Source organism: Erythranthe guttata, chromosome 14, assembly GCF_056151865.1.
Source record: "Erythranthe guttata isolate IM_541 chromosome 14, IM_541, whole genome shotgun sequence".
Lineage (NCBI taxonomy): Eukaryota > Viridiplantae > Streptophyta > Magnoliopsida > Lamiales > Phrymaceae > Erythranthe > Erythranthe guttata.
In genome coordinates this window covers 2,431,488-2,454,763 of record NC_142546.1, presented here as the reverse complement: position 1 = coordinate 2,454,763, position 23,276 = coordinate 2,431,488, and the positions used below count along the sequence as shown (strand labels likewise).

At 31.2% G+C, this 23,276-nt stretch overlaps 3 protein-coding genes and 1 non-coding gene across 4 annotated transcripts; 2 read left to right on the top strand and 2 right to left on the bottom strand.

Annotated features, from left to right (window-relative positions):
• Nucleotides 1-141: 141 nt before the first annotated feature.
• LOC105963188 (sugar transporter ERD6-like 6) lies at nt 142-4,788 on the bottom strand. Its single transcript, XM_012987573.2, has 18 exons — nt 4,332-4,788; nt 3,640-3,702; nt 3,460-3,549; nt 3,293-3,352; nt 3,139-3,204; nt 2,980-3,045; nt 2,818-2,893; nt 2,633-2,697; nt 2,434-2,526; nt 2,252-2,332; nt 2,051-2,135; nt 1,894-1,940; nt 1,705-1,767; nt 1,558-1,617; nt 1,403-1,468; nt 1,247-1,306; nt 979-1,093; nt 142-539 (listed from the first exon to the last, which is right to left on the bottom strand). Exons 1-18 carry the CDS (start codon nt 4,527-4,529, stop codon nt 427-429), a joined length of 1,467 nt encoding a protein of 488 aa, XP_012843027.1. The 5' UTR covers nt 4,530-4,788; the 3' UTR covers nt 142-426.
• A 1,596-nt stretch (nt 4,789-6,384) lies between these two features.
• TRNAA-AGC (transfer RNA alanine (anticodon AGC)) lies at nt 6,385-6,457 on the top strand. The gene has a single exon. It is a non-coding gene; the product is annotated as a tRNA-Ala (tRNA).
• Nucleotides 6,458-8,070: 1,613 nt separating this feature from the next.
• On the bottom strand, nt 8,071-9,383 carry LOC105963375 (protein RADIALIS-like 3). The gene is made up of 2 exons (XM_012987768.2): nt 8,884-9,383; nt 8,071-8,422 (listed from the first exon to the last, which is right to left on the bottom strand). The coding sequence occupies exons 1-2, from the start codon at nt 9,159-9,161 to the stop codon at nt 8,398-8,400; spliced, it is 303 nt and encodes a 100-aa protein (XP_012843222.1). The 5' UTR covers nt 9,162-9,383; the 3' UTR covers nt 8,071-8,397.
• A 4,907-nt stretch (nt 9,384-14,290) lies between these two features.
• On the top strand, nt 14,291-15,285 carry LOC148764916 (DNA polymerase epsilon catalytic subunit A). Its single transcript, XM_088813472.1, has 4 exons — nt 14,291-14,397; nt 14,510-14,628; nt 14,729-14,805; nt 14,917-15,285. Exons 1-4 carry the CDS (start codon nt 14,346-14,348, stop codon nt 15,023-15,025), a joined length of 357 nt encoding a protein of 118 aa, XP_088669598.1. The 5' UTR covers nt 14,291-14,345; the 3' UTR covers nt 15,026-15,285.
• Nucleotides 15,286-23,276: the final 7,991 nt, after the last annotated feature.

Below are 23,276 nucleotides of genomic sequence, written 5' to 3'. Positions count from 1 at the left end.
GAGGGTTTTTTGTAATTTAGCCCAAGTTTAGGGATGTTTTCGTAATTTACCCATAAATATACGACGACATACAGTAGCCCATGTAACATCTACAAAGTGTAATATAATGAATAATTGTAACAAAATAGAGAGAATGGGAGATGACAATGGAATCTGAAATTCATTTATTATAAATGTTTTACAATAAATAAAAGAAAATGAAATTCTGAAATTTACATAATCACAAGCATGCATGCATGCTTTTACTGGAAAAAATATCTCAAGAAATACAATTAGAGAGATTACCACTCAAAAAACCTCTCTCCCCTCCAAAAACAAAGATAATATTACACCCTTTGCACAAAATGACAACAACAACATTATAATAATAATAACAAAAACAATATAATCGAAAAATAAAAATTCACGAAAATGGCAAAAGGGATCTTATCTAAACGAAAGTTGGATTTCCTCTAATGTTTTTCCCTTTGTTTCCGGAACCCAAATCGCCACAAACGCGACGGTGAATATGCACATGAATGTGTAAACAGTGAAAGTTCCTGTTGCACAATTCCAATTACGAGGTCCGATGAGTTACCATTTTTTACACCATTATTATTTAAAATACAATTGAAAAAAAGAACACCGAGTATGTTTGACATACTACATTGAATTGAGACGGATCATATCAGAATTAGCACTTTCGGAAAAAAAACTTATTCTTTTTTCGGAAATCGAAAACTAATTCCTGTTCGGTTCCAACAAATATTCGAAAAAAAACCGTATTTCAGAAATTGGGATGAAAAGAAGAAAAAAAAACTTGTTCCAAGTTCCGATATTTCATATCTGTTTTGGCGGAGTTTGAAATTTCCTTTCCAATCTCCACCGCTATGTATGACTAAGTATGCGGTCAAATGCTAACAAACTACATAAAATATTTTTTTTTCCTCCGAAAAGAAGCGAAAAAACAAAAAATATAGAGGGGCATAATTAACAAACCTCCACTGCTCCAAGTGAGTAGAAGCGGTGCAGTCATAGTAATAACCCAAGAGAAGGACCAATTGCACAAAGTTGCAACACTTCCAGCTAGTCCTTTGATTTTAATTGGAAGAATCTGCAATATACACATATCAGGGGAAACAAATTAAATTAAATTGAAATATTAAGCAAGTTAGTATGTTTTCGATCACTCATTTAATATATGAAAGATCAAAGACTGGAATAATCATATACTCAATATCAGAAACTAAATAGAAAAAAATTGCACCTCAGACATAATAAGCCAGGGAATGGGCCCCATTCCGAGTGAAAACGAAATGATCATAAACTACAGTTAAATAAAAAAATTTGTCAGTTTAACAAAAAGTTGAAAAAACTTGTTCGAACAAGAATTAATAAAATAATCTGTAAGAATAATACATACCACCACTCCGACTACTGATAAGATTCCCAAGATGCCAAACATTCTAGAATCCTCAGAAACGAAGCCCTTTAAACGATTAAGTATTAGGTTTCTATTTTTGTATGGATAACTGTTTCTTTTAGAATAAACAATAAATTAATCATTTATTACAATACCTTTAAAAAGAAAGCTGTGGCAACAACAACAAGACTGACAGCCATTCCGGAAGAGGATATCTGAAGAGAGTGCTCCATACTTGTAAGAAGGTCACATAATTTTCATGACATTTTAAAAATTATACAGTATATATTTATTTAACTCACAATTAATAGAATCCTTCGCCCCGTTTTGTCGACCAACCATGTAGCAACTGCAGTAGCAATGACCTGAAGAACCCCAATTTTTAAATTAACGTTTCCAAGCAATTTTTAAAACAGAAACAAAAGTTTCAACAAAATGAAAAATAAATATTAAATAAAATAAAATAGCAAGTATGTTCGTCAAAGCTTAACCTGAATAGCACCGACACCTACTGTTGCAACATTGCTTGATGAAATCCCTTCAAGTTAAACACAAAGGTAAATATAATACCGGTATATAAACATAGAAACTCCATTGAATTATTGACCCATCCCTTAATTCAAGAAATGGATGTTAATTTCTACTCACCTGCAGTTTCAAATATATAGTTCGAGTAAAAGATAACACCATTAATTCCAGATAGCTGTTGGAGAACAAGTAAGCCAATTCCTATCTGCATGAAATTTAAAATAAATAAATAAACATATAAGCTAAGCACACATCATAAACATAGAACAATCAGAACCCCTCGAAGAAATAAAAAATAAATAAATAAATAAGAAAATGCACCATGAGTGGTAACCAATATCTTCTTCGCTTGAGATCTGCAAAGTTGATTGCCGTTTTTCTGTTTGTTGATGATACAGAAGCCTACAACACCAAGATTGTCTTATGCAATCATTGTTGAAGAAAATGACTAAAATGTCCCTGATCAATTTAAAAGATAATTTTCCAGATGTGAGTAGATTTACCTTGATTTCATTTACTTCATGGGTAATATCAGTTTCGAAACCTCGAAGAACTTGCAGAGATGCTTCGAAATCTTCTGTCATTCCCATTTTAGCCTATTTTTTCACAGAGCACACGTACATTAATACTTGTATTTTGTCATATTCGTTAAATAAAATAATAATAATAATAAATAAATAAATAAATTGTTTGTAGGCTCACCAGCCACCGAGGAGATTCTGGGATGAAGAAAAGTCCAGGGATCAATATCAGGCACGGCAGTACTCCTGCTCACCAAATAAACATTAACGTATCAATAATTTGATTTGAATTTACTAAAGAAACTGAACAAATTAAAGATGAACAATAAATCCAATTTCAATTGCAAATACTCTATGCGGGATTACCTAGAATTGCAAGAATTCTCCAGCTAACAAATAATCCGAGCAAATACGATAGCATGATTCCTATTGTCACAGAGAGCTACAATCATAGAAAAGAAAAGTCTTTAATCCCATCATTTAATATTACAAGGTACAAGAAAAACGTAAATATCTACATTAGCAAACCTGGTTCACCGAGCCCAAAGCCCCTCTAAGATTTTGCGGCGCAATTTCGGCTATATATACAGGCACCTTTATCAAAGTAGGAAAAAATATAAAACCGATTAAGTCTAACAGGACTGTATATATAAAAAAGTAAAAATAAAAGTCGACATTGATATTTACCACGTAAGAGATTATACCAACACCGAATCCTTCCAACAATCGTCCCATGTAAAGAAACGAATAGTCCTAAATCCAAAGTGAAAAAAAAAGAATTAATATTAAAAGTACAAATGAAACATAAGTAGAGTGATACATAAATGTTGAAAGATCTCACTTGAGCAAATGATATGGCGAGCCAACCGATGATATTAGGTATGGCAGCAATCATCAAAGACTGCAATCAAATTAACAAAATGATTAAACTATACGCTACGAAAAAAACATAATCTAAATCAATTATAAGAAAATAAATGAATTCGGATTAGTGAAAACAACACGTACCCCTTTTCGGCCAACATACTCGGCAATCTGACCACTAGCTATTGCCCCAACCATAGCTCCCACATTTGACAACGAACCAAATACGGAGAACTGCCCAATTTATTGTCATTACTATTATTATTAAATAAAATTAACAAATCTTGATAAAAACAAAACTTAAAAATCGTAGTCACAAACTACCTGTGAAGTTGTGAGGTTGAGATCCTTGGTAATAGCAGACTGTGTCGGTGAAGTGTAACCGCACTATAAGCAATAAAACGGGAAAATTAATAAATAACTTGTGTTTGCTCGTTTAATTCGTATTTAGTAACACAATCAAACAAATAATCAGAGGATCAAGATACATTCTACGGTTTCGAAAACAGAAAGAACAAGACTCCAGCACAAATTAAGATCAGATCATCATTCACTTTCATTTTTAATGCTAAGCACACTAAAACCTCCATTTTATATAGTAAAATGAAACCCGAGAAACTGGAATCAACATTATTCAGATGCCCTAATTCAATTGCCCTGTGAATTCTCACTAAGCCGAATCGCAACTCCATCGAAACTCGAGCCTATAAAGTCAATCCAAAACACTATAACAACGTCATCGAACTAAAGTTTTCAGATGCCCTAATTCAATTACCCTTGAATTCTCACTAACCCGAATCCCAACTCCATCGAAATCGAGCCTATAAAATTTTCGATTCCTTGCTCAAGTTCGAACAATTACAACTTATCAGCAAACAGATCATCAATCAGTAAATTATTTATTTATTTTGCTCAAATTCAAATTCATATCTCCAGAAATTGCAATCAAGCAACACCGATGGAATAATTCACGAAAAAAAGAAGAGAATAAGAATAAGAATTGAAGAAATAATTACAGTGAAACCAAACTGAATAGGACCCAATGCAACAATCAAAACACAAGCCAATACAGAGATGGAGCTGTCACGAATAGATTGAGCCGAGCCCATCATGCTAGACTGCGCCGAACCCATACGATACCAGCTCCCTGTGTGCAAAAATGGCTTCCTCAGATCTCCCCCTCTCCCATCTTCTGCATCTTCTCTGTAATCCATCTTCTTCTTTTTTTTTTTTTGAAATTGCAATCAAATGCAAAACCTAATCACAGTAGAAACTGATTCTCGATTGGTGTTCAAGTATTCGTATATGGAGATCGGATGAAGAGTTGAAGTTTCAGTAGTTGAGTTCGAGTTGAAAAAAAAATAATAATTCGGAACGTGGGAGATAAATAAATAATTAAATATAAAATTAAATAAAAATCATCCAGCAAATAAAGGTCGTGTATGCAGAGTGTGTTTAAACGTGGACGAGACTTTTTTTTTTTTCTTTTTTTTTTTGGATATATATCTAATATCTTAGCTGGCGTCTATTTTTTTTTATTTTTTTTAATAATCAAGAAATCGCATCTAAATAATAATGCAATTGCAACGTATTAAAAAAAAAAAAAAAAAAGAAAGAAAATACAGTTTTGGTCCATCAAAATTGCCCCAATTCTACATTTAGTCCTTAATGTAAAAAAAAAACACATTTGTTACCCCATGTTTCAAAATTTCAATATTTTTGGTCATTTCTATCAATTTTTCATTACATTGCCTTAACTGACATTGCTCCAAAAGGCGAAATCCCTCGCCCCCAGAGCCCCCATCCCTTGGCCCGACAAGGATTGATGGAGGAATGTAAATCATGGTAACTCAACGGCCCGTTAAGGTAGCGGACCCGGACTTGGTGCCCACAAGGAACCAATCTCATTGGAGTTGAAATTCCCACACTGCGGCTGCCATGATTCGATCCTAGTATTCCCACACGGTAAATTGACAATAAAGACCGAAAATGTCAAATATTGAAACATGATGGATAAAATGTGTAATTTTATGAAATGAGGGAACCAAATGTAAAATTAGTGCAAACTTGAGGGGTGAAAACTGTAATGTTTCTAAAATAGAAGTAATGTGGGATAAGTTCAAATTAAAATAGAAATTCGAATTAGAAGCAATTATTAGACCACTTGGACAGCATGGTTTTAATAAGATGACAAGAATAATACAAAATATCTCACGAATACCTTAGCTACCACATATTAATGTATTATTTATTTATTTGGACAAATCAAATGGTTTTACATATATATGATGAAATTATACTGTCGCCAGGAATTTTGTTTACTGATGTCCGCTAGGAATGACCTAACGGTTGGAGTTGTGTCGATTAATTCAAGTCCGAATAATTCTATCAGTGCAAGTGCACCTATATGGTTGGTTACGAGTTTCTCTATTTAAAAAAAAAGTTTATTTTTTAAGTTTTTTTAGGGGTTATTATTGTAACATTTAAATGGTTGTAATTTTAATTATAATATGTGAATAAGTTAGGAAGATCGAGTTTTCTTATTTTTTTTCTTTTTTTTTATTTATGAAAAGAAAAAATGGATGTCAAGCGTCAATGGTAAGACAACATGGACAATGAAAGTGATTGGGACAATTGATTAAAAAAAATTAAAAAATAGTTTAACCAACCAAAGAATGTTTCAACATATAATTGCCTTAATCCAAGAAATTAATATTTAAATACATGTGGATTGGATGCAAGAAAAAAATAATTAGTACAAATGACAACGAAAAACTATATCCGTTCAATTTTAAGCTTGAATGATATAATTTTAATCAAAGACTTTGAAAGTGACTTGATTAAACATAAATTGAATTAAAAATTAAATTGATTTTTTTTTTTTTTTTTGTAGAGATGAAAAATAAATTGATTTAGGAGCAGGATAATTTATTCGTACAAAAAAATATGCAATTTCAAAATATAATAGAAATATACATGTGTGGATAAGTGTTGACCTGGGAAAGGCTAACTAGTTTTGCTAATTGCTATTAATTAATATATAAATTTAAACTCATTGAAATAACAAAAGGGGATGTAGCTCAGATGGTAGAGCGCTCGCTTAGCATGCGAGAGGTTCGGGGATCGATACCCCGCATCTCCATTTTGTTTCCATTATTTTTGCCATTTTTAATCAATTTTATTTTCTATAAAATAAAGCAGTCTGTATTTACAAGTAAAAATAAAATCTCTTGAATCCATCAACTTCAGATATTTTATTTTTAGCTTGTTAACCGTACGTACTTTGATTCTGTATTGAATGGATGATATTTTTCCCAAACTTTTCATGTAAAATAAAAGTCTGTACGCAGTGGCGTATCTAGTATGGTCCAAGGGTGTGCAGCTGCACACCCTTGATTTTAAAAAAAAAATATTTCCTATATATGTCCGTTTAAATAACTGTAAATCTGTATTTTGTACATGTAAAGCTGTAGCTGAATTGGTAGAGTTCTTCCATCCATTTCAAGGAGGTCCTGAGTTCGAGACCTTCTTGTAACATTGTCCTCCTATTTAGTTGTTTTTTTATTTCTAATTTTTCTGTATATTACTCTATTTAGTTGTTTTTTTATTTCTGAGTTTTCTGTATATATTCCTTTTTAAATTCTAAATTTTCTGTATATTATTTAAAATTTAACTTTCAAAATTGGTTTGTAGTTTGTTGGTAGAAATTTTTTACCCGTGCAAGATTTAATTTCCATTACATACAATATTTCAATTGTTTTCAATTTTTTTGAATATGCATGAGGGTATTTTTTCATATTTCAAAAAATCAAAATCTCCTAATAAAACGTATATTTTGCTATTTGCAACTCTAATTTATTTACAATTCCTTTAATATTTTATATTATCTAAATTATTCCAAAATTTTGAATGTTATATATATATATATATATATATATATATATATATATATATATATATATATATATATACACATATATATATATATATATACATACATATATATATATATACACATATATATATATATATACATACATATATATATATACATATATATATATATATATATATACATATATATATATATACATATATATATATATATATATATATATATATATATATATATATATATATATATTATTTCAATTGTTTTCTAAATTTACGTCTGTGAGTATTTTTTTATATTTTGAAAACTCAGAATATGCTAATGAAATACACATTTTGTAACTTGCAACTTTAATATGTTTACCACTCATTTAATATTTTCACCAATTTTATGTCTAAATATTTCATAAATTAGCCCAAAATTTGTAAAATAATCCCTTTAAATTTGAAAATATTACATATTTTTATTATTTAATGTGTATAGTATTAAAAAAAATCGGGGGCGCTGCCCCCGAAACCCCATAAACTTTTACCCAACCATCATATTTTTTACTATATTTAATTCCGAACACCCTTGGCAAAAATCCTGGATTCGCCACTGTCTGTACGTAACAATCTCTTATGTGAAGCCAACAACAGTACAAATTAAATTCAAATATATCGCTTTTAATTTCTTAAATTCTGCAGCTTGAATATATAATTTTATTCACTAGAATAATCCATTTTCTTTTCTTAATTTCTTTAGGAGTAAGTACTATTGATTCCTTGCAGCGAGACCATATTTAGTTTAGCTCACTCGTACTTTGATTCCGTATTCGATGGATCACATTTTCCCGAGTACAAATTAAAGTAAGTATACGATAATTCGACAAGGCACAAACATTACTATTATACATTTTCCACATGAACACATTACAACAAGTTGTTATCGATCTTATTTTGCTTCGTACGTACCTAGCTAGTGAAATAAAAAACCAGTGCTTATTATTACAACATTTTTGTTGCTTAATTTCTTGGTAATAAGACTGGCAAAAATGACTGAAAAATAAAACACTAGATGACCAAGTTCGGTCGTCACTTATATTACACTTATATGCGTCTCTCGTTTTTTTTTTTGGCTCTTCGTTCTATCTAGAGAATCTTGCAACGATAATCAAGGTTTACTCTACGAACGGATAATTATTTGATCACTCACAGCTTGAGATTCTTCATTAGCCTGTTTTCAATGAGAAAAAAATGAATCAATATATATATATATCAAAAATTAATTAATGGAGATATAAATTACTTAATTAAAGTTCACTAATTAGAAAAGCCATGTGCTAAGATCTAAAACAAGTAAGATTAGATTTCAATAAATATGATGCATATTATAACTCTTTTCTTTAGCCAATTTTATTTTTCCCATATTAGCTGTCACTTTAAATTTTCAACTTACGACAAATGTTATATTTTTTTTATAATTCTACCCTAACATCAATGACAAATTAAAGCATTATTAATAAACAGAAGTTGGAAAACGCACAGGGTAGTTTCGTCAAATAATATTTTTTTCTCCTAAAATCAAAATGCTATTTAATATTTTTCTTAATTGGTGTGCGTCAGCCTTAAACGACACTTTAGTGAAAATGCAAAAAAATAGTGTATGTACGTATGTGTGTATATGTATATATATACCTGTGGTCATTGGAGTAACCTCTGGCATTGGAGATGGATTTGTAGTTAGGAATCGGGACTTGGTCGGTTTCGATTTTCATAATGTCCTTCTCCAAGGCCTCGTAGTGCCGCCTCACTTCCTCGGCGGATTTTCCACTGACCTGGCGGGCAATGTTGTGCCACCTGTCGGGCGTATCCCTGTCGAACATGGCTATTGCCTCCTCGAACTGCTTGTTCTGCTTAGCTGTCCATGACGAGGCGGAGTTGCGTGAAGACGATGACATGGAGCTTGATGCCATTTGTCGATATATAAAAAAAAAAGGTAAAATTTGTTTAGAGAGAGGGGAATTGAGGCTGCCTCAGTCAAGGGAGAAGTGTATATAAGTGAGATGTGTTGGATTGAGAGATCTTATAATGCAAACAAAGTCTTTATATAGCAATGAAAAGATAATGTTTGGGAGCAAGTTGACGAAGAATATTTTTATTTTATTTTTATTTTTAATTTTTATTATTGTGGGGGTAGATTTAGAATATATGATTCCTCCTCTTAAAGATCAGAATATTAACTTGTCGAGAAGAAGTTGTACTTGACGAAGAAGAAAAAAGATCCAAGAGAAATAATTTCTTGAAATCGCGAAAAATCAGTTTCTTGTGTTAATTTGTAATAATAATTGTTAATAGTGGTGGAGCCAGCATAGCATATTTCACCGAATTTCATTATTTTTTTTAATTGTTCAAAATTTTTGACCTAATTGATGGTGCATTATATGCACCCTCAAGACCTTATTTCGAACTCAATTCACTTAGTCGTTGGAAAGTTAATCTAGCGACGGCATTATAACGGGTGCCGAAGACAAACTACAGATCGAAAAATATTAATAGAAGAGAGAGAGAATTCGAAAGAGAGTATAAAAGTGTTATTATTAATATTAAATTGTTGTGATTGTGTTCGCCTTAAACCTGTATATAGTTGTACTAAAGATAGTTATTTCCTATCTTTAGCCATTTGATTTGCTTCGCTTCCGTCCCCATTGATCGTCTCTGGCATGTTCGGATGGGCTAGGTGGCTCGTTAACCGCGTAACCCAGGGGCATCGTTTTAGCGAGCTTGGTACTAACGAGGTTTCTTCGGGCGAGCAGGTCTTGTCTTTCACACTAGGTCGGTGGATCCAGTAAATCTCTTGCGGGCCCATACATTTTGTCATTATACGATTTAATAAGCTCAATACGAGGAGTTTGACCCAACATTACCAAATTGACCACATCACTAATTAATGGCACGGGAACCTTCGTTTCTGTTCTCCAACACTCGTTCAAGCTCGGAAATTAAAATTTGGTTCCAATAAACCATGGCTATGTGAGGTCATGACTCCATTACCTTTTCGAAAACCTACTATTTTTGATAAATAAATGTTATTTTCCAACTATATATCGTAGGGCCCCTCAGAAAAATTATTACGAATATTTTGCGACGCGAATATAAAATTCTGGCTCCGGTTACATATCATCAAGTGGATTATTACATAGGGGAATTATAAATTAAAGTAGGAGCTGTTTGGGATTAGATCCTCTTAATCTCAAACCTCTACTTGTTAAGATAGATTGATTCCCCCAACACCATCAAAAAATCGTACTGCTGATCACATGAAATGAATTGAAACGCACAAAATATTATATTCTTCTTCAATTTTTTTTTATTTTTTTTTTAATAATTTCACATTAATTTATTTAATATCTCAATTAGTTACATCAGATAAAATAATTATATAGCCAAATTAATTAATTATCAGCCCCACTTGACTGGAATAGATTCAAAAAAGACCTTTAATTTATTTCACTGTCTTTTCATACTCTTTTATTTTTATTTTTTATTTTATATCTATTCTAATAGAACAGATTCCATAATCGTACTATTTAAATCTTCTCCTTCATCAGCATTATATTGCTATTTATCATAACATTATAACATGCATGCTAATTTAATTTCATCAAATAATAATTGATTCCCACTTTTTTTTATATATATAAATATATATTAGTGTTATTTAATAAATAGCTAGAAAGCCGACGTAACTATAACTTATATATTCATAATGATTATTGCAATAATTAAGTACCACTGTGTTATATCGAACTGCTAAAAAAGACTACCCTATACTTTTTTTTTACGCGTTTTCTTTGTTTCTTGATCGCAATTTTGCGCATATACTACGTTTTTTAACCATGTCCACTAGATTTATAAGCTGCAGAATTCAAACTTTACGCAGAACCAGGAAATTATATAATGTTCTTTATCTGAAAACGAAACTACTCGTAAAAAGTATTAAAAAAGAAAAGAAAAAAGAAAGTCGAAAAATTCGACCTTTATAACAACTAGCTAGCTAGCATTAGTAATACTGAAACCATGGCGTTTGAGATTCTGGTGATATGGAGGTGGAGGGTCCCCTTCAGATTGGGTAATATTCATGTTTTAATACCATTATTATAAGTATTATTATTTTATTATTTATTAGTATTATTATTACTATTACCATTATTATTGTTTTATTAGTATTATTATTACCATTATTACTATTATTACTAATAATAATAATGGTAATAGTAATAATAATACTAATAAATAATAAAATAATAATACTTATAATAATATAAGAATATAAACAATAATAATCATAATAATAATAAAAAAAAAATCATTATTATAATAATAATCATCATCACTATCATCATCCTCAATCATTATATTCTATTTTTTCACGTACATTCGTAGAGAAAATTCACCACAACCAAACATATTCTCATTTCTACACCTACATAAAACTAAAAATACCCCTTCATCCAAACGTATCTCATTTTCTACACAAAAACCAATAAACTACTTTTTCCATCAGAAATTTTGAAAACTACAAATTCCCATTGGAAACATAACCAAACATCCCCATTACGATCGAAATTAGTAAATTGTCGGAAATTTAATTCCAATATTCACATAGATGATGTCTTTTTACCCTACATGCCTAAGTAGATTTCCTTCAATCCTACTACCAAATAAATTGTCTAATTTCTAGTTTTTTTTTTTTTGTGTGTGTGTGTGTATGCATGCAATTTCAAATAAATTAAATAGTGTAACTCTTGTAATCATAATAATTATTATTGGAAAAAAAAAAAGTCCAAGAAAGTGATAGGGAGTAAATGGAGTCAAACTCACATCTTATTGGTCCTAACAACAAAGAAAGAAAAGCTTGAGGACCATATGAAAGAATCTTTGAATATATAAAGTATTAAGTATCATCGCAATATATATACAGTCATGTAAATTATATTTGTGAATCAACGTTGAAAAGGAGGAAAGTGATACATCTACATATCTATAGATACTTTATAGATGAAATATGTTCCAAAAGATAAGGAAATAGATATACATGCATATGATGTATACGTATCCACTAACTTTTACTTGTGTTACACACACACACACACACACACACATATATATACATATATATATATTATTCTCAACACAATTTCTCATTAGTTTATTATAATTCCATAGATTCGAGTCCTCAATTAGAGACAAAATTTAATTATTTAATAGACAAACTCCATCGAATATTAACTTTAAATTATTGTTGCTCCCTCTTTTCTCCTTGCCAAGGTGGTTGAGTTAATTTGTTTCTTTCCATTATTAGTAAATGTTTCTTATTTGTTGCTATACTCACCAAATAATATTTTTTATAGCCAACATGACACGCGACTTTATGTTATTTGCAATATTTTCAGAATCGGACCGGACACGAAACCGGCTATACATTTGAGTCACGATTGGACCGGTTCAACCGGGGTCGACCCGGGTTTTTTAATTTTAAATTATTTATTTATAATTTTAATTGATTATCTTAATATAAATTAAAACATATTATGATTCTTAACTATCAACATAAAATTAATTCTTCATTTTATTTATTAATTATATAATCATATTTGAAACACAAAGAAAATTAATTCTACAATATAAATGATAATTAATTATTTAATAATAGAATCAATATAAATTACTAACCCAAACCCTAATTTAGTTCTTTGTATCGTCTCTTCATCTTTTGCCTCTTTTTCATTCCATTCAACGATGGTGCTTCCCCTTCCCAATTAAATACACATAATCAAATCTTTCACTAAATCTGCAGCAAATCGGAAAATCAAACATTATTCCCCCTCCGTTTCATCTGTTCCCTTTATGTTTTGATATTGAATCCGGTTTAACCCGGTTTTCAACTGCTTCAACCGGCGGTTTTTCGCGGTTCAACCGGCTCCTTTCCGGGTCCAAATTATAACTGACCCCGGTTTTTGACTTTCCGATTCTCAGTGTCGAACCGGACCGCGCCATCACCGGGTCCCGGTCGGACCGGCCGGTCCAGTCCGGTCCGGTTCCGACAACATTGGTTATTTGCTAAAAGTCTTTTGTGTGTTTTAATCTAGCTAAATAATTCGAATTTTATGTAAATTGAATATGATCGATCGTGCTTGTGATGTTTCGTTGCTGGTTATAAATCATTTTGATGCATGGTGATCTAATCAAGAATGAAGTGATCTTAGCTTTTTTGTCGTATATATTGTTGTTTAATTACCAGTGTTATAGTCGTTTATGTATATGTCGAACCAATGAGTCGTTGCTAATCGAATTGTGAATAACATACATGCAAAAATATAATATATTTCAAATTGATACACTTAATTGAAAATAAATTGTAGATTTACATTAAATTTTATTTAATTAATATAGATATAAATATGAAACGAAAACCATATAGTTGGGCCAAATAAGAAACCAAGGATATTGGGCCGAATACATAAAAGTCCTTTACGGGTTCGATTTTAATCCTAAGTTGGCCCAACAACTGCAAAATTGATTTAACCTTTTATTTTATTTTTTTCGGTTTTCGATTTAGTAGAAGTTCACCCAAAAGTCCATAAAAAGCATTGGAGTCTAGAATTGTTGGCAGCCTATTTATAAGATCATACAAAAATAAAACATTAATTTGTAAAAAGAATAATTAATTAATTAATTATTGAAATTGGTGTTTGTCACTGAGTCTAATCTAATGGACAAGAAAGTAGGATAATTATGAACATATGATATCACACCAAGGTAGGAACTTTTTTCTAGTGGATATACATAAAAAAATTAAAAATTAATTTAATACATCCCCTAATTAAATTCGATGAAAATCTATGGGCAAACCAGAGAATTCCAATTTCCAAACAAAAGAAGGAAAAAAAAAACAGCTTCACAAAGTCCAAGGTTTTATCTCATGTTATTACTAAAATATATTTCATGAATTGAAGATAAGATCAACACACAAAAAATGAACTCTTATCCCCTAATAAATATATAATTAATTAATATATATATCTATAAAAAGACATTAGCTACTCTTCCCTTAATTATTAGTAACAGAAAATACAAAATACAAAAGCTTTTGAGTTATGGGTTCTCTTATGGCAGGTTGGGACTCTCCTGTAACAGACCCTAATATTGGTTAGTATTAATCATTTAATTTTCATTTTGATTTTTGAGTTATATTAATTTAATTAGACATGCATTAATTTTTTTATTTTATTTTGGGTCTTATTATTTTTTTGGCATGCAGTTAAGTTAAGGAGGAATAAATCATTAACGAAAGATGGAATAGAATCGTTTTGGAAATCGAAGAAGGAGAAAGAGGAGGAGCACTTGAGGGATTCTCTTCTCTCACCTCGCAGCCGCCACGTATTTTTTTTTTATTTTTTAATTTATTTTTAATATGAATAAATTATATTTTTGTTTTTAATTAGATACGTAACGCTTGTGTGCATGTTAATTTGTACAGAAAACTACTGTATTCAACGAGATGTTGGAAATGGAAAACGAAACGAATCTTGAGAAATTAATTCAAAAGAATGGCTGGTATGTATTTATATATAATTTTTTTTTTTTTTTTTATGGATTATTATTTGTTTTTGTTTAGAAAAATAATTAGTAATTAATTACTAATAATTATTCTTCTTGTCCGTACAGGTGGGTAAGCAGTAACTTGGCGTTTCTGAACGAACCGCCGGTGATTGCAGAGGAAGGCACTGTAGGGAGGTATGCTTCGCAGTTTCACGTTGCCGGTCGGACCGGTTGACCGTTCACTCCCGGTCGGACCGGGTTCAGTACGTCAGTCTTCCGGTCTGAACTGACTGACGGCGTTAATGTTGTAAGGGTTGTAAAATTGTCTTTTGTTGGAGAGGTGTGAAATTACTATATGAGGCCGTTTAATTTAGTGACTTGATAACATGTGTACATAAATGTTTTTGAGTGTTGGACTTTTTGGACATTTCGTGGTCTTTATTTTTAAGGTAAATTAGGGATACCCCAATAAGGTAATTTTAAATTATAGAAAAATTCTTCTTGTTTTGGTAATTACAACCACCCTCTCAACTATGTATTGTTCTATAAAAAAACCTATATTTCAATAGGAGAAGAGAATCTGACTGTTAGAATGAAGGTGTAAAAAAAATAAATAGTTACGGTGGTTGTAATACGAGGAGTTTTTTCGTAATTTGATTTTACCGTGAACATAATTTGCACTTATTTTTATTTGTTCAATGAAGAAATTCAACCTAATAATATCGAATTATCAAATTGGATTTTAATTGGTGATTGTCTACCAATCATTTAAAATTAGGTAAACCATAAATCGGACTTGATGTGTTTTCACTTGTGGTTATCTATTTATATTCTTAATTCTTTCAACTCATAATAATTGTTTTATCCTTAGATTTTCCTAAGTAGTTGTTGCTTTAATCATAATTATCATCAACTTGTTAATTATTAATTGAAGATAAAATCCATGGACGTTTTAGTGGGCATTATGAGCCTGATTTAATTCATTTTCAATCATTGTAGAATTCAAACAATTTTATAAATCAAATATTATATTTAATATTGTAATTGACGGTACAATATTTGCACGCTCAAGACCAAACACTAAGAGTTCACCTCATCACTCGATTTTACAGCCGCGACGATGAACAAGACGGTAAAGGGAAATAATACAAGAGAGACAGATAATCCGAGAGAAAGTATCAAATATATTTTCTTTTCGTTTCTAAACCTAAACCCTAACAAGGTTTAATACATTTGATTACATAGAGAACCATTTATGAATGTTTCTTAATTTTACAGTCGCCTGATTTATTACGGTTGTTCTCTCAATGATTCTAGATTGCAACATTTATTTTTCTATTTATAAAAACTATCCGGATAACATCATATCGTCCAACGATCATGAGATCAGCTCGTCACCTAAAACACCATCTCTTCTTATCCTCACGCATAGTAGAAGCATAAGACGAGCTCTCAACCTGTTTGATCATTCGCATTCCTTTCATGAGAGTTTTTGGCCCGTCCTCACTCTCGTGACCTATTTAGACGGGCTCTCGGCCCATTTTACTTCTTGCAACCCATTGGGCTTTCATTTAACGGGCCGAAAAGGTGGCGTCCGAGCTAAAATTGATTAAATAATCGAATAAGATAATTGTACCAAAAATAATATTCTCTTGTAATAAATAGTACAAGAGGGCCCTTGGACTGGGTTTTTGACGACTAATTGCTGGATGTCAAATTATTTGATGAGAGAATATATCTCGTACGTTCAGCCAACTGTGATATGACTCTCTACCTTTTTTTTTTCAATCATTATTATCATTGAATACTTCAATTCAATCCATTTATACCATGATTATAGAAGTTAGGAAGATTTAAAGTAAACTATGACATTAATAATAGTAATAACAAAAACAATAAAAATAATGATTATAACAACAATAACAACAAGGGGCAATTTGCTATAGGTCCTCCTATAAGAGATTATATGTGTTAAAATCCATCTAATAAACTCTAATTTCCAGCAATTTTTTGTATTTATAATTTGTCAAAAGTACCCCTATCAATATCCCTAATAATATACGGTAAAATATATCTTCAAAATCAAATCCCCCATTTCTCTCCCTATTATACTGCAAATCCGAAATTTATAATTGCAAAAATCTGGAATTCGATTTCTCCCCCGTTTCTTCAAATCGAAAATCTCACCACGAATTTTGAATCCTTCCATAGGTTTTGGGTGTTTGGTCGTTTGCAGTTTTACCAGGTCGTTTGCATTTTGTCTTCGTTTTCGATTTGTTGTTCAATATTTGCATTTGTTTCGTTTGTTAATTACAAATTTGTTTCGATTTGTTTCGATTGCTTTACAAGGTTTGTTGTTTCGAAAATTCCAATTGCAAAAATATGGAAATCGATTTCTTCCCTGTTGCTTCAAACCGAAAATTTCACCACGAATTTTGAATCCTTCCATAGGTTTTGGGCGTTTGATTGTTTGCAGTTTTACCAGGTCGTTTGCATTTTGTCTTTGTTCGATTTGCTATACGTTCAATATTTGTAGTTGTTTCGTTTGCTGTTTACAAATTTGTTGTTCACTATTTGCATTTGTTTCGTTTGCTGTTAACAGGGTTTGTTGTTCTGAAAATTACAATTGCAAAAATATGGAAATCGATTTCCTCCCTGTTTCTTCAAAGCGAAAATCTCACCACGAATTTTGAATCCTTCCATATGTTTTGGGTGTTTGATTGTTTGCAGTTTTACCAGGTCGTTTGCATTTTGTCTTTGTTCGATTTGCTGTTCAATATTTGCATTTGTTTCGTTTGCGGTTTACAAATTTGTTGTTCACTATTTGCATTATGTTTCGTTTACTGTTTACAAATTACCAGGTCTGAGCATTTTGCCTTTATTCCGTTTGCCTTCGTTCGATTTGTTGTTGCCCAATTTGACTTCGTTCTCTTTGCAGTTTACAAATTGTTTGTTGCTCGGAATCAACGGCTGGTGTTTAGGGTTTGTTGTTTGGAGTTCATACGATGGCCAAAACACGATTAAGTCTTGGTAATCAATGATCCTTTGTGTAAAATTTTATTTGCATGTTGGGGTTTTCGCTTTTGATTTTTTTTCTTTCATCTCGAATTTTGTATTTTGTTCCTTTTTTGCTTTTGTATTTTGTTTGTTTGCTATTTATTTCAAATATTTCAATAATAATTTGAGAACCCGTTTTTTTTCCCCCTTAACAGCAAAGGATGATGATGATTTACAATCCCCGAAATCAGGTAAATTGAGGGGTTTGTTATGTTACGGCTTTGGTTATGTTTATTCTAAAACAATACATTTGAAGAACCTAATTATGTGTTCTGACTTTGCTATTTGCATTTCTCTGTTATTAGTTTGCAAGTTGAATTTCAAATATGTTCGTTTTGGATTTCCACCTTTTACCGGTTTTGTTCAAATAATACTTTTTTTGATTTTATATTTTTTGGTACTTTGAAGAACCCATTTATTCGTTTTTCATTTGCAAAAAACTCATTTACTGAAAATTTTGATTCGGACGTAGTTGGGTTAATATTGCATATGGCAGCCTATTTTGAACATAAGACAGGCTTTTGTTTGTATAAACTAAAAAAAAAAAAAAAAAAAAATGTAAATTGAAATTACAATAACCAACTATGGGCTGTATTTTAAAGTTGCACATAGCATTTTAAAGTTGCACATAGCATATTTTAAAGTTGCACGTAGCATTTTAAAGGCGACAATTTATATACTTCACTGTTTACAGTTTATACTTCCCTCTTTATCATTTTTCGTTTACAGTTTGCCTTTACCGTTTGTATTTGCAATTTGCAATTAGTGTTTGTTAATATTTGCAATTATTACATTTGTTGTTTTGTAACGTTCAACCACTATCTCTTTTTATTTTACGTTCAACAACCACTGCACAAAAAAAAAAAAGGACCAAGCCATTGTTCAACAACATCGAAGAGAGGAAAAAGAATATTAAATGCATACGGACGTCCACGAAATCAATGTCAATAGTGAAAGAGCTCATGGTGTGAAAGAATATGAGCGATTTTCGTTACATTTTTTTCTCACTGCATTAGGTGAATGTCCCATTGTCGAACTTCGGCACTAGACACTCTTTGTGTGTGACAAATATTTATGCTCACGAGAGCGTTTCAACTCGTATTTGTCCAAAAAGGATAAAGGATGATCCATTTTTTGTTCATGTTGCTACCATGTGAAATGTCCTCTAGAGCGCAAAAAAAAAAATTGTTTAATGATTCACATTCATTTTTTGTTTCAAATTATTTTTGGTGTTTGATAATAAAATTTTCAGTTATAAGTTGCAATTTATTTTGTTGTCCGATTTTTTATTATGTTGTTTGCTGAAGTAAAACTAATTAGAAAATGTAAACAAGAAAATGCAATACTATCGAGAACATGCAAAATAACAATTAAAATCCAACACATATGGTCTCAAGAAAATTAATAATTAAGATTGCTATAAAATAATTATGAAAATAGAATTAAAGATTTTTTTAAAGAAATGAAGAATTAATTTTCACATTAGCTAGAGGCTTGATAGAAACAAATAATATAAGTGAGAGAGAGAGAGAGAGAGAGAGAGAAAGAAAGGGGGATGTGATAGGGGAGAGAGGGAGAGAAAAAGGCGTGTGGATGAGGGGAGAGAGTGTAACCGTGTGGAGAGGAGAGAGAGTGAGAGATTTGTGGGATTTATTTCCTTAATTTTTAAAATTAACTAATTACATAAAAATATTAATTGGGGGTATCTATGTCTATACATAAATAATTAATTAAATTTAATTGATGAAGGACCTACACCTATATTCATCTAATAGAATGGATCTCCACCTATATAAGTCTAGAATAAGGGGTGTCTAGCCAATTTCCCCTAACAACAACAGTGATTGGATAGTATAATATAATTCATTAATTCAACCTGATTTATATAACCGGACATTACTAAATAAATTAATTACTCCATCTGTTCCATAATAACTATCTCTTTTTAAAAATATTTTGTTCCATATTATCTGTCACTTTAGATTTCCAATAGTGCATTAAATTCATTTTTTCCTATTTTAACCTTATTAATTCAACTATAAGTATTAACTCTCTCTTATCACATCATTAAATAATTAAGGTTAGTTTAGTCTTTCTAATATATTTTACCTAAAATCAAGATACATTTATTGAGTTTCTTAATACTCGTGCAAAGCAAAAAACGACACTTAATAAGGAACGGAAGGAGTATTTGAAGACAACCCACATTAATTTAAAATTATATATGGCTTCAATAGTATGTAGCACGAAAACTTCAACTTCTAATGCGTTTCCAACATGTGTCGCCTCGGACGCCGTATGGGTCATTTTGTAATTTTTAAAAAGTTGGAAACATGTTTGATTAGCAAGTTTTCAAAAAAAAAATTGTCGTTTTCCTAATTATTTACACTATTTAATTATCAGTTGCAAATTGATAGTTGTTAGTAAAATTTATTTTGAATATGTTTGTATGAAAATATATAAAAATGATTTATATATGAATAAAAACTTATGTATGTTTATATAGCATATATATAAATACATCCCTATAATTTAAACATTTACACGTTTTCCCCAAGTTCTCATATCCCTATTTTTCGATATATCATTTTCCCGTATCACCGTTTCGTACTACATAGCTTCAATATAATGATTTTCCATGTGAAACAAAACTTAAATTTCATTTGTCTTAGTCAACATAAGTAAATTCAAGGACCCACAAATAAATAACAATTTCCCAATATTTATAGTATTTTCTAAAGTTCGAACTACGGTGGTGGTCCTTTTTTGAACCCATTTATATGTATATCCAGTGACAGCTATTTACTAAATTTCTTTATATTCCAATTCTACCCCGACAAAATCTTTGATTTATACCTTTCGCCCCTTCTGTCAAATAATTGCCGCGTTTTTTTATGTCTGTACAGAATAGCACAAGTTTCACAGCATTTATTTTAGTGGAGTTTTCTTCTTCTTCTTCTGGTCCAATGGACCATCGACAACATAATTACAAAACATTTAATTTATTGGAATATTTGTAATTTAATTTTTTAATCTTACTTTGTGATTTTTGTATTTTGCTTGCATGTTCTTGATACGATATATTATTAAATATATCGTTTAATTATTAGTTAGTTAATATTTTATTATTAATTAAATTAGATTGATATATTTAAATATATATATGGCGTGTTAGTATATTTAGGATATATATATAGTCGTGAGTTAGTAGTGGTTAGGAGATTATTAGGTATTTAATTAGTATAGGTAAATTACCTTTCCTAGTTAGATTAGGATTCTAGGGTTTTATTCTCTTTAAATAGTCGTCTTGTGCTAGGGTTTTATTAGGCAGAGAGAAATATTAAAGAATAGATCTTACGTTTCGTAGGAAATATTTATGATACTCGAGAGATCGTACCAATTGGTATCAGAGCGAAGTTGAAGTTGCGAACCAATTGGTATCAGAGCGAAGTTGAAGTTGCGATTAACACCAACGCTTCGTTAGCAAGGCAGCGATTACATCAAAGCTACGCTGGAGCAAAGTTGAGATTACATCAAAACTTTGTGAAAATCATGATGTCAGAAACAAGACGGTTGGAGCGATTGGAGAAATCCGTAGAGAGATTACGGATTAATTTTCAGAAATTGCTCGAACAAAGTCAAGGACGACGTCAATGCCATCACAAAAGCCGAAGGGACCGCTGCCGAAGGGACCGCTGTCCGTCACCGCCACGGCCATCACCACCACCGCCACTGCCGAGCCTATCGTCGGAGGGAGAGGAAGAGGACGACGATGACTTTTTCGAAGAGCCCCAAATTTTTGTGAGTTCGCCCAAAGAAGAAGAATCGAATTCCACTGAGATAAAGTGGGACGAAGAGCCGAAAGAAGAAGAATCGGAGTCAATTGAGATAAAGTGGGACGAAGACGAGAAATTAACCGGAGAAGAGAGCGAAGAGCTACTATGGATATTCGGAGATTTCCATGGTGTTCAAAAGAAAGGAGACAAAGAACCGATGGTCAGTTTGGATGAGATAAAATCTAAAAAGACGATTGAAAAATTTTATTTGTCGGGAAAAAGATTGAATAGTTTCGCTACAATGGCCTTTGGAATTTCATTGGATCAGCAAGAACAGTGTGTTAAAAAGTTTGGTCGTTCATCGTGTTTTTCGGAGTCAATCGGGAAGCAAGTTGATAAGCAAGTCGATGAAATCAAACATAGGTGGAAACGCAAAGGAGAGAGACCAAATTGACTCGAACCTTGAGGACAAGGTTCATTTCAAGAGGGGTGGTTTGATACGATATATTATTAAATATATCGTTTAATTATTAGTTAGTTAATATTTTATTATTAATTAAATTAGATTGATATATTTAAATATATATATATGGCGTGTTAGTATATTTAGGATATATATATAGTCGTGAGTTAGTAGTGGTTAGGAGATTATTAGGTATTTAATTAGTATAGGTAAATTACCTTTCCTAGTTAGATTAGGATTCTAGGGTTTTATTCTCTTTAAATAGTCGTCTTGTGCTAGGGTTTTATTAGGCAGAGAGAAATATTAAAGAATAGATCTTACGTTTCGTAGGAAATATTTATGATACTCGAGAGATCGTATCAGTTCTTGACAAAATCATCACAATAGTAGAAAATTAATGTTGTCAATAATCATCGAGTCGATTAACTAATCCATTAACCACGAGTTAGTTCCGCGGCAAGTCGATTGTAACGACGGTTAGGAAGTGACCGTGGCTCCAGCTCAGCAGAGACGACAATGTTTGGCTACGGCGTCTTACTAAAGGTGTAGATTCTACTTACATAAGCGTGAATGCGCTCATTCTATTTCTTTTTTGTTTTATGTTATTTGCCGCGGCCAATGTGCGGATGCCATGTGGCACGCCGTTGGGCTATAAATAACAAACCAACTTAAAACGCTCATTTAGAAATCAATAAAATCTACCTCTCTTTTCTCCCTTTAAATGCAAACGGAGCTAACATCGATTGTCAATGTTTGGTTAGATTTTTATTCTTTCCCCAAAACGAATTCGTGTTTGTTGAGCATTTAAAAAGAATCCGAAAATAATTTTAAAAGTTTATCCATAAAAACATGATTTGACTGCTACAGTGTATATTTTGTATCATCTCAAAATATAAACAAATATTACTTATATTCACAAATTCTTCCATCAAAACATATTTTTGCAAATCAAAATAAAAAATAATTCCCGAAATCATTCCATACATTAATTAGTATTTAGCAAGTGCAATTTATAAATATCTATGAAAAATATGTTTTCTTCTTTTTTTTTGGAGAAGAAGTAATGAAATATTTATAAGCCATAAATTTATTTCCACAAGTAAATACTACCAAATTACCAATGGGAACAGTTTGACCAAAATGACGTGGCACGATATCACTGGTTGGATTCACCTACATCTGCCGTATCA

What these genes read in the sequence shown, in the direction of transcription:
- LOC105963188 (XM_012987573.2), bottom strand. Translation starts at nt 4,529, where the DNA reads ATGGATTACAGAGAAGATGCAGAAGATGGGAGAGGGGGAGATCTGAGG. An exon ending in AGTATGTTGGCCGAAAAGGG is followed by an intron (nt 3,353 to 3,459) that starts GTACGTGTTGTT and finishes ATTTGATTGCAG; the next exon opens with TCTTTGATGATTGCTGCCAT. An exon ending in TATCAGTAGTCGGAGTGGTG is followed by an intron (nt 1,307 to 1,402) that starts GTATGTATTATT and finishes ATTTAACTGTAG; the next exon opens with TTTATGATCATTTCGTTTTC.
- LOC105963375 (XM_012987768.2), bottom strand. Translation starts at nt 9,161, where the DNA reads ATGGCATCAAGCTCCATGTCATCGTCTTCACGCAACTCCGCCTCGTCA. An exon ending in GGTTACTCCAATGACCACAG is followed by an intron (nt 8,423 to 8,883) that starts GTATATATATAC and finishes CATTGAAAACAG; the next exon opens with GCTAATGAAGAATCTCAAGC.
- LOC148764916 (XM_088813472.1), top strand. Translation starts at nt 14,346, where the DNA reads ATGGGTTCTCTTATGGCAGGTTGGGACTCTCCTGTAACAGACCCTAAT. An exon ending in TGTAACAGACCCTAATATTG is followed by an intron (nt 14,398 to 14,509) that starts GTTAGTATTAAT and finishes TTTGGCATGCAG; the next exon opens with TTAAGTTAAGGAGGAATAAA. An exon ending in TCTCACCTCGCAGCCGCCAC is followed by an intron (nt 14,629 to 14,728) that starts GTATTTTTTTTT and finishes TAATTTGTACAG; the next exon opens with AAAACTACTGTATTCAACGA.